This window comes from Colobus angolensis, unplaced genomic scaffold, assembly GCF_000951035.1.
Source record: "Colobus angolensis palliatus isolate OR3802 unplaced genomic scaffold, Cang.pa_1.0 Scaffold26, whole genome shotgun sequence".
Classification (NCBI taxonomy): domain Eukaryota; kingdom Metazoa; phylum Chordata; class Mammalia; order Primates; family Cercopithecidae; genus Colobus; species Colobus angolensis.
In genome coordinates this window covers 5407150-5418064 of record NW_012115821.1, presented here as the reverse complement: position 1 = coordinate 5418064, position 10915 = coordinate 5407150, and the positions used below count along the sequence as shown (strand labels likewise).

At 37.7% G+C, this 10915-nt stretch overlaps 2 protein-coding genes across 2 annotated transcripts; one reads left to right on the top strand and one right to left on the bottom strand.

Moving 5' to 3' along the window:
• The first annotated feature begins 6550 nt into the window (after positions 1-6550).
• Positions 6551-7580, top strand: LOC105515371 (60S ribosomal protein L5). Its single transcript, XM_011947175.1, has one exon. It carries the CDS (start codon positions 6634-6636, stop codon positions 7525-7527), a length of 894 nt encoding a protein of 297 aa, XP_011802565.1. The 5' UTR covers positions 6551-6633; the 3' UTR covers positions 7528-7580.
• Positions 7581-7812: 232 nt separating this feature from the next.
• On the bottom strand, positions 7813-9899 carry LOC105515370 (protein FAM69A-like). The gene has a single exon (XM_011947174.1). It carries the CDS (start codon positions 9688-9690, stop codon positions 9019-9021), a length of 672 nt encoding a protein of 223 aa, XP_011802564.1. The 5' UTR covers positions 9691-9899; the 3' UTR covers positions 7813-9018.
• Positions 9900-10915: the final 1016 nt, after the last annotated feature.

Here is a 10915-nt window from a genome sequence, read left to right as displayed (position 1 = left end):
AAAGATAACAGTGGTAAAGATTGTAGATGAAGGAGGTAAAAATGTAGAGCATTTAAACAACATGATTAGCAAGAATAATCTAGTGGACACATATATAACAGTATTACTAATAACTGAAATAAATTTTTTTTGTGCATACACACAATATGCATAAAATTTGAACATATACTGGAGCATAAAGCAAGCGTCAAACAAATTTTAAGCATTTGGTACCACACTGGCAAATGGTATGCTAGTAAACTACCTCTGTGGGAAAGAAAAAAAAAAGCCTTGATTTGCAGCAATTGCCTATTTCACGGCATTAACACTTCCACCATAGCTGATTTCAAGCTACCAATGGCTTAACGATGGGTTTGCAAAATTCCTGAATCTTTAACAATCAGGTGTTGTGAGTCAATATGAGTTGGTTGTAGTACTTTTCTGACTATAAAACTAAGGCTAGCCATTAATTTAAAAAGTATAACTGGCCCTCCCCCTCATTTGTTTGGATATTGAAAGCATATTTCTCTAGCTCAAAGGTCAAATAAACTATAATGGGTATTCAAATTGAGTGATAGTGAACATACTGTATAGGAAAACTCATGGGATGCAACAAAAATGTTCTTTAATTTTTTTTTTTTTTTTTTTTTTTGAGGCAGAATTTCACTCTTTGTCACACAGGCTGGAGTGCAGTGGTGCAATCTCGGCTCACTGCAACCTCCACTTCCCGAGCTCAAGCAATTCTCCTGCCTCAGCCTCCTCAGTAGCTGGGATTACCATTGTGCACCACCACACCCAGCTAATTTTTGTATTTTTAGTAGAGATGGTGTTTCACTATGTTGGCCAAGCTGGTCTCTAACTCCTGACCTCAGGTGATCCACCTGCCTTGGCCTCCTAAAGTGTTGGGATTACAGCTGTGAGCCACTGAGCCTGGCCTACTTCAAGGGAAATTTGCATCCTTAAATGATTATATTTAAAAACAGAAAAAATAGAAAACAAATTAGCTAAGATTCAACTGAAATAAAATAACACAAATGAAGAATAAGCCAAAAAGCTGAAGAACATAAAATGAGGGACATAATAATAGAAAGGTCAGACTTCAATGAAAGATAACACAAAGCATAATAGAGATCCTCCCCATCAACAGATATTAGTTGGTTTACTAAAGTGATATAATTTATCTTCCTATAAGGTCAATCAAGTAGAAAGAAAACCCAAACAAAATAATTAAAAAGGGGCATTATAGATGCATCAGAAATTAAAAATACAATATAAGATTAGTATGAATGATTTTATGCCAATAACCTTAAATAATTTAGATGAAATAGATACATTTTTAGAAAAGTATAAGTTATCCAAAGTGATTCAAGAATCAGAAAATATAAATGGTTCCATGCATTAGCTATCTATTGCTGTGTAACTACCAGCCTGCCAGTCAATGACTTAAAATGACAAATATTTATTATTGCTCAGGAATCCACACGTCAGTTGGATTGTTTCTCTGTCTCAGTGAGGCTGACTAGCAGACTGCAGGTTAGGTAGGTGGCTCTGTGGATCGAAGTTGGGCTCACTCTCAAATATGCTTCGAGGGCAGTTGGCTGTAGGCCTAGTAGAGTGTGGCCTCAGCTGAGACAAACTGCTTGACCACTAGATGGTCTTTCATCCTCCAACAGGCTAGGTAGGGCTTGTTCCTGGGCTGGTGGCAGGGTTCTAATGCAATGAGCGGAAGCACAAAAGGCCTCTTGCAAAACAGGGACAGTGGAAGAATTGCATTCTATTGGCTAAGAAATGTACAAGGCTAGTCCAGATTCAAAAAAAATGAGGAAATACTTTCTCTTTAGTGAGAGGGAATGGATGTAGAGAATAATGGAGAACTGCAACCATTCTTGTAATCTACCACATCCTAAAATCATCAAAGATGTTGATTCAGCAGTTAGAAAGCCTTCTCACCAAGAAAACACCAGGCCAGATGCTTTTTCTGGCAAGTTCTACCAAACATTCAAAGAACAGACAAATTCAATCATATGAAATCTCTTCAAAAATAGAAAAAGGACTATGTCATAACTCATTTTTATGAGGATGCTAAAGCCCAGACACCAAAACTAGACAAGAACAGTATGAGAGAAGAAAAAAATGGCCCAAATGCATTAAAGATCATAAACACAGAATTTAAAGCACAAATTAAAGAAACTAAATCTGTCAAAGTATAAAGAAAGAGGATGCACAATAGCCAAGAGTTTATTTTAGGAAAGCAAGGTTGGTTCAACCTTGGAAAAAATCTATTAATTGGCTATATTAACAAAATATAGGAAATAAATTCCACTAGATTGAAAAAAAAGCACTAAATAAAATTCAACAAACATTTATGGTTAAAAAATAATGGTAAATATTAAGAATAGGCTTGAGGCTAGGAGTTTGAGACCAGCCTGAGCAATACTGAGACTCTGTCTCTACAAAAAAATATAAATTTTTTTAAATTAGGAAAAAAAGAATGGAAAGGAACTTTCTTAACAAAAACCAAAACAGTATCTACCAAAACCTATAACCAAACATCAGTCTTCATGTTGAAATGTTAAAAGCATTTATTTTACAACCAGAATCAAAAAAAGACTGACAGTTATTTTATTAAACACTGTTTTGGAGTTCCTAGCTTATGCAATAAAATAAGAAAAGTAAAAAAAATATAAATATTAGAAAGGAAGAAACCAAACTCTCATTATCTGCAGATATTATATATGTCTATGCAGAAAGCAAACTTATAAGAAAACCATAATTAGATATAAGAATTTAGCAAGTTTGTGGAATATTATATCTACATACAGCTAATTACATTTCTCTATAATAACAATAAGCGAAAAATGTAAGCAAGGTCCTGATTATCATAGCAAGATATCTTCTATCTATCTATTTTAGAAACAAACATAATGAAATATATATAAGATCTGATGAAGAAAATTATAAATTGAAAGCATTAAAAGCATTGAATGAGGTGGTGGTGGTGGTGGTGGGGAATTAAGAAATGTTGATCAAAGGGTGAAAACTTTCAGTTTTAAGATGAATGAGTTCTGTGATCTAATGTCCAGCAGGATGACTATAGTTAATAATACTGTATTGCTTACTTGAAATTTGCTAAGAGTAAATGTTAAGTGTCTACGCACACACACATGCACAAGATAACTAAGTGTGATGATGGGTATGTTAATTAATTTGATTGTTCATTTCACAATATATACATATATCAAATCATCACATTGTATGTACACCTTGCATGTATAATTCTTATTGTCAATAAAACGGGGGGGAAAAAGCACTGGATAACCTAAATAAATACAGAGTTAGTTCCTATTTATGCATATACTCAATATTTTAAAGATGGTAAGTCTTCTTAAATTAATATGTAGAATCAAAGTAATTCCAATGAAAATGTCCAAACAGGTTTATTTTTGTTTTCTAGTTATTTTTAGTGGAATTTGACAGTCTGTTTCAGAAACTTACCTAGAACAGTAAAGGTCAAGAATTAGCAAGACATTACTTAAGAAACAAATTAGTGAAGGGGACTTGCCACAACACATATCAAGACTATATGAAATAAGGCCGGGTGCCATGGCTCACGTCTGTAATCCCAGCACTTTGGGAGGCCAAGGCGGGTGGATCACTTGAGGCCAGGAGTTTGAGACCAGCCTGGCCACCATGGCAAAGCCCTGTCTCTACTAAAAATACAAAAATTAGCTAGGAATGGTGGCACATGCCTGTAACCCCAGCTACTTGGGAGGCTGAAGCACAAGAATCACTTGAACCTGGGAGGCAGAGGTTGCAGTGAACCACGACTGTGCCACTCCACTCCAGCCTGGGCAACAGAGTAAGAACCTGTCTCAAAAAAACAAAACAAACAAACAAAAAAACACTATATGAAATAAGATAGTGTATTACTGACCCCGGGGTTAGTCAGAAGACCACAGAAATGTACCAGACAGCATCCATGTGGGGCCAATGGCAGAGAAATGGGCTATTTAATAATTGATATTAGAACACTTATTCATATGGAAAGGAAAAGAAATTGCATGCCTACCTCACAACTTGCATCAGAGTCAATTCCAGAAGCATCAGGGACTTAAATGTGAAAGGCAAAACTTTAATAATTTTAGGAAGAAATAAAAAAGTATATCTCCATGACCCATGGAGGTAGGGAATGATTTCTTAAGCAAGAAACAAAAAGCACAAAATATAAAGAAAAATATTGGTCAATCTGACTCATTAAAATGAATTGTGCTTATTTTAATGAGCAAAAAGGAGGTGAAAAGCCAAGCCGAAAAACTGGAAGAAGATATTTGCAATACCCAGAACCAAGAAGGGGTTAATATGCAAAATACAGAACGCAAACCCAGGAGAACTTATGCTGATAAGTTAATCAGAGAAGCCCTCTTTGAGGAGTGACATGGAAGCAGAGATCACAAGGATGAGAAGGGAGGAAGAGCACTCCAGTTGGAGAAAAAATTAAATTCAAAGGCTTCAGGTGGAGACCAGAGATCAGAGACCAGCGTGGCTGGAAGAGAGAAAGTAAGGGAGAGGCAGGACATGAGCTTGGAGACACAGACAAAGGCCACAGCAAGCAGGATGGTACAATGAGAAGCCAATAAAGGCTGTAATGGAGCACACCTGGCTGCTATGTAAAGCATGGATGAGGGGCTGAGGTTACAAGCAGGGAGACCACAGAACCTCTAGAATCGAGTACAGGGGCTTTCACCGAATCTCAGAGCGGCAGATGCAGCGTCTTCATTAAGGGCATGAACTCTGGAGCTAGACTGCCTGGATTCCTATCCTTGCTCTGCTGTTTTAAGCTCTTTGACCTTGGGCAAACGACTTTGGCTTTCTGTGCCTCAGTTTCCCAATCTTCAGAAGGAGGTAATAATAGTGCCCACTAAGTGTTCTTAATCATTTTTATGCCTCAAATCTCTTGGCAGTCTGCTGAAGCCTTCTCAGAAAAAAAAAAATTAATCATAAAATAAAATACATAGGATTCCAAAAAAAACCCCAAATATATATAGTTATCAGCCAGGAATGGTGGTTGTAATCCCAGTGCTTTGGGAGGCCAAGGTGAGAGAAGCACTAGAGGCCAAGAGTTTGAGACCAGCCTGGGCAACATAATGAGACCCCATCTCTATTAAAAAAAAAAAAAACTACCATAATTTTCAAGTTGTGATGAGAAAAAGATGATATTTGAAGGCATCTACAACAACTGTAATGTGATACCAAAATAAAAACATTAACTTCTCCAGGTTATAAAGTCTCAGGTACCACTAATTCAGTGGTGTGGTTTGTTGCCTACGTTCTTAATAGAAGGAAATGTTAGATTTCGGTTAGAGGTTACTGAAAATAAAGAAGTGTTTTCTACCTGCCATTCAAGTTGAAGGACTCTGAATTCTAACCACTAACCCATTGGATATCCATGGATCCCAGGATAAAAACCCCTGTTTCTAGACGAAAGTTCTTCTAATAACAGCTGGCATAGTCACTTTAGTTATTGTTGTTGCCATGGTCATTGCGATCATTTTAGGAGCTGGCATGGATAATCATGAAGTTTTTCTACTACACTGGGGCAGACGGCTTTGCCACATACTAGCACTGTGACCTGGGCAAGGCAGGTGCCTCCTTGAGCTTGGTGCCCCTCATGGTGCTTCTCCTGGAGACCCTGACAAGAGAGCTATGGAAGGGAAGAGCCAGGAGAAAAGGAGGAGACCATTTCCGGTACATCCTGCCAGTTATCATTCCAGCCTGGCGCAGACCATTATTTATAAACTATAACTACTCATTCTCTGGATTTTATTGCTCATTAAGAGCTGAGTGTAACATCTTTAATTAGAGTCAGGAGTTAGATGCATGAGAGACAGAAAACATCTGAAATTCTGAATCTAAAGTAAAACTCTAAACGGATTATTTTTGTAAGAAAAAATCTTTAGATACTGATTGGGGAAAAATCTTTGTTGTCTTTTTGTTGTTGTTGTTGTTGTTTGGTTGAATTTTGAATTTTGAGCCTGTGAAGTTTGTTCTGAATCCAGCGGCTCCATAATTCAGGGTTTGTCTGCTTCCTTGCAAAACCAGCCTTCCTGAGTTCTACGAGATATTTGTATTTATACTCTTGACGTTTAAAATATTTTCATCTCCTATCTGTACTATCTTACTTCTTCCCAAAGGACTTACGGGGTAGATGTGATCAACTTCTGCTTGAGTTAGCCAGAGAAGGTGCATTTTGCTTGTAATGTACATTTCTTTGCTGCAGGACTTCTCAAAGCCTCTATATGGTAATGTGCATTGGGAAGTCCAGACAGGGGACAAAGTAGGCAACATATCTCAAACTTGTGTGACCTGCTTTTTTTATCTATAGAATTTCTCATAGGGCTAGTGAGAAAATGCTATCTTAGATAAACACTTTAAAAGGAAACATTTTTCTTAGGAAGTGTTTGCAGTCACTATAATTATCAAACAACAAAAAAGCAGGGAAAGTAGGGGGTATGACAGGCTGAATCTAGAATGGGGACAGAGCTGCCCTAGGAGGATCCCATAGATTAAAAAAAAAAAATCGCTTTCCCCCCACCCCAGCGCCGTTGGGCCTGCAGGTCTCTGTCGAGCCGCGGACGCGGGTCTCTGTTCCGCAAGATGGGGTTTGTTAAAGTGGTTAAGAATAAGGCCTACTTTAAGAGATACCAAGTGAAATTTAGAAGACGACGAGAGGGTAAAATTGATTACTATGCTCGGAAACGCTTGGTGATACAGGATAAAAATAAATACAACACACCCAAATACAGGATGATAGTTCGTGTAACAAACAGAGATATCATTTGTCAGATTGCTTATGCCTGTATAGAGGGGGATATGATAGTCTGCGCAGCATATGCACACGAACTGCCAAAATATGGTGTGAAGGTTGGCCTGACAAATTATGCTGCAGCATATTGTACTGGCCTGCTGCTGGCCCGCAGGCTTCTCAATAGGTTTGGCATGGACAAGATCTATGAAGGCCAAGTGGAGGTGACTGGCGATGAATACAATGTGGAAAGCATTGATGGTCAGCCAGGTGCCTTTACCTGCTATTTGGATGCAGGCCTTGCCAGAACTACCACTGGCAATAAAGTTTTTGGCGCCCTGAAGGGAGCTGTGGATGGAGGCTTGTCTATCCCTCACAGTACCAAACGATTCCCTGGTTATGATTCTGAAAGCAAGGAATTTAATGCAGAAGTACACCGGAAACACATCATGGGCCAGAATGTTGCAGATTATATGTGCTATTTAATGGAAGAAGATGAAGATGCTTACAAGAAACAGTTCTCTCAATACATAAAGAACAGTGTAACTCCAGACATGATGGAGGAGATGTATAAGAAAGCACATGCTGCTATACGAGAGAATCCAGTCTATGAACAGAAGCCCAAGAAAGAAGTTAAAAAGAAGAGGTGGAACCGTCTGAAAATGTCTCTTGCTCAGAAGAAGGATCGGGTAGCTCAAAAGAAGGCAAGCTTCCTCAGAGCTCAGGAGCGGGCTGCTGAGAGCTAAACCAAACAATATGATTTTTCAGATATAGGCAATAAACGTACAGACAGAAACTACTTCTGTGTTAAGCTCTTATTCTTACGAACCTTATAGGAAATATCCTGAAATATTTTATAAAAGCAAAGGAGTTGACAGGTTTTTTCCTCCAAGAAAATAAGTGTAACTTTTTAAGAAAAGTTGTTATTTCTTGGGCATCTGTTTTACCTGACAGGAGTCATTATCCCTTATGTTGTATGATGAACAGCTCTTCCTAAAAATCTGGCAAGTAGCAGACCAGCCATCACTGGGAAATATTTCTTCCATCCATTTATTATAACCAGATGATTAATGGGAAAAGTACCTTAAAGTAAACAAAACTGGTGCTAATCCATGGCGTTGAAGGAAAGTTTTGAGAGAGAGCTGTCCAGTGAAGGTCACATAGATTTTTAACATATCCACTTTAATAGGTGAAACCTTTGAGCAGAAAATACTGGATCTTTTCTCCAAAAGGTGTTTAATTTTATGGAGATGTTGAAAGGTACATGCCAAATCTGCGTATACGTGTGAAAATATGAAAGGAGCAAATATTAAACCTTGAATATCAAGTTTACGTGGGGCAAAAAACATCAGATGAATACATTTACATGCGTCTTTAAGAAATAGCCCTTTGGCCCACAGGATATATACTGTTTGAAAATGGAAAGTTATTCTAAAAAGTCTGCTATAATGTATTTTAGTCTTGCACTTACAGTCCCACTTGCACAAAGATCAATGGCAGGATATATGGATCTTGATTGGGCCTTAAGATGTCAGTTTTGAAGGGCTCAAGTCAGCTGTGTGATACTAAGATGGGCCCTTTGAATCTTTAGGAAAGTTCATCCATTTTCAGTCAATAAAATTGGTGTATTGTCAAGTATAAGATTTCTTGAAGTAAGCCACTTGAAACATTGTGAAGCTACACATAACAGCTGATGGCTGAATGAGGTTAAAAATGGGTGTGTAAGTCTTTAATAGAATAAACCATGCTATTAACCCAACATGTTTATAAAGGAGCAAGTTTAACCTGCTTTGCAGTCTTAATTTCTGTTAATGTGCAAACTTTACCATGCTAAGATATTAGTAAATTTATAAATTTTCTTGCTGAACAGCAGCTTGAATGCAAACACAATGTTTCCAGCATTGGTATTTTGGCTAAGGTAAATCTACAGATGACTCACTGTTGATGTTTATGGAATGAGGCTTTTCACAGCATTGGTTTTTAAAGTCAGTCAAAATAGTTAAATAATGAACATACTTCGGAGATGTAACAGGGCTTCTAAAAGGGCAGGAATGACATCTTGGGGACCTGTTGATCTTACACCTGCCATTACTTCAGTAATCACATACTGGTGGCTTCTCAGGCCTGGGGGAAGGAGTTTTGTGTAACTGGCAGGAATCTGAAGCCATTTTTTTAATGCTCAAAATTGTTCTTTAAAAGTGGCAAGTTTCTTAAAATTGTAACTATGTCCAAATGAACTAAGAGTCATTAGTGTAGGAAATTTTCTTCCACAATAATGTTTTTAGGTTATTTAGTATCAAAGAATGTTCCATTTCCATTTGATTTGCTGTGACTTTGAGAGCAATACAAGAATAAAGCTGCTTTTCTAATTCTTCACGAATTTCACTTGGAGCACCACGCAGTAGGTAGTCTTTGAGTAACTGACAGGCTTTTGCCAAGTTTGGTTGTATCACTTCTGAAGTACACTTCATTGTACTCTGATCACAGCTAGTTCTACAATCTGTGCCATAGACACAGTCCAAATCAGACTCACAGTGACGATCCTTAATAAGTTCTTTCAGGTTTGTCTCTGGCACAATTTTTCTCATATCCACCATTTTCAAATCATACTTATCATTATATCCTAGGTTTTTGGCACTAGTATCGCACATGAGGAAATTTCCATAGGGGCCATGGAAAACATCTTCCACAAATTCTAGAAGTCCTATGGCTATTTTTGCCTTTCTTGGCCATGATGGTGTGAACAGCTGATCCATGCTTCTTCTGAATCCAGATGGAATAAAAAGTTCAATGACCCAAGGAAGGCTTATTCCATAAAGAGAGGTATATTCAACACTTTCCATCACATACAGGTCACCACAGAATCCCATTAATTTAGGGGTATGTTCTTTATCTTGAAGTATCACCATGAGAAGAAATTCATTCAGTTGAAGAAGTGCCCATGCTGATTTTGCTTCTCCCAAGGAAACCTGGCCATCTTTGTCTCCATCAGCCACCGTTAAGATGAGATTAACCAGTTCAGAGAGGTTTCCTTGGTCACCCAATTTTGCCTGTCAAGAGTTTGGCTAATTACACAGAAGGAATGAAAAATACCTCCCATGCAACATACTGAGTTCCTTTATGGGCACTATTAACCATGCTAGAAATAATAGTACTGAATTCCCATAAAAGAACTTGATGTATTATATCTCCAAATATTTGTGATCCTTCCTAAGTGAACTGGAACCATGCTTTATGTAACTGCAGTAAAACCCACTGTAAAATACTTGTCTGTTTCTTAGGAAATGGCCACTCTAACTCCCCTGCCCCCTTCAGGCCCTTTAGATAGTTAACCAACAAAGTAATTATTCCTCATTCATACATTAAAAAACTACCCCCTCATATGTGGACTTGAAAAATTGTACTGTAATGTACTTACATCAAAGTTATAATAAGGGTCAACTAAAAATCATTTTCTCTTTTGTTTAGAGATGGGAATCTCACTACGTTGTGCAGGCTGGTCTCAAACTCCTGGGCTCAGGTGATCCTCCTACCTCAGCCTCCCAAAGTGCTGGGATTACAGGCATGAGCCACCATGCCTGGCCTAATTATTTTATCCTATTTTGTCTTTATCACATTAATAATTATTTTGTTCAAGTAGTAGTAGTATAATAATGAAGGTTAAAAAGTATTTCCCTGTTTCTCTGGGATAAAATAGTCTGAAATTCATGTAAAATGACCAAATAAAAAATTTGAGTGAAAATAAAAGAGCAATGAAAATAAATTTTTTTCCCAAAACTTTCTTATATTTCTATTTAATCTTTATATTAGTAGTTCTCTAAATTAAAAAAAAAAAATTTGCAGAGTTCTATTTTTTTTGCATGGGAGGAACTGCTATGCTTTTTTTCCCATTAGTTTTAGTGATATGTAATAACTATAACTTTATGGGATACTGATGGGTGCCACTGCTCAAGCCTGTAATTCCAGCACTTTGGGAAGCCAAGGTGGGCAGATAGCTTGAGCTCAGGAGTTCTAGACCAGCCTGGGCAACATGGTGAAACCCTGTCTCTGCTTAAAAAAAAAAAAATGCTGGGTGCGGTGACTCATGCCTGTAATCCCAGCACTTTGGGAGGCTGAGGCGGGTGGATCACCACG

Bases quoted from the DNA above. Each gene is read 5' to 3' on its own strand.
- LOC105515371 (XM_011947175.1), top strand. From the start codon at position 6,634: ATGGGGTTTGTTAAAGTGGTTAAGAATAAGGCCTACTTTAAGAGATAC.
- LOC105515370 (XM_011947174.1), bottom strand. From the start codon at position 9,690: ATGGTGATACTTCAAGATAAAGAACATACCCCTAAATTAATGGGATTC.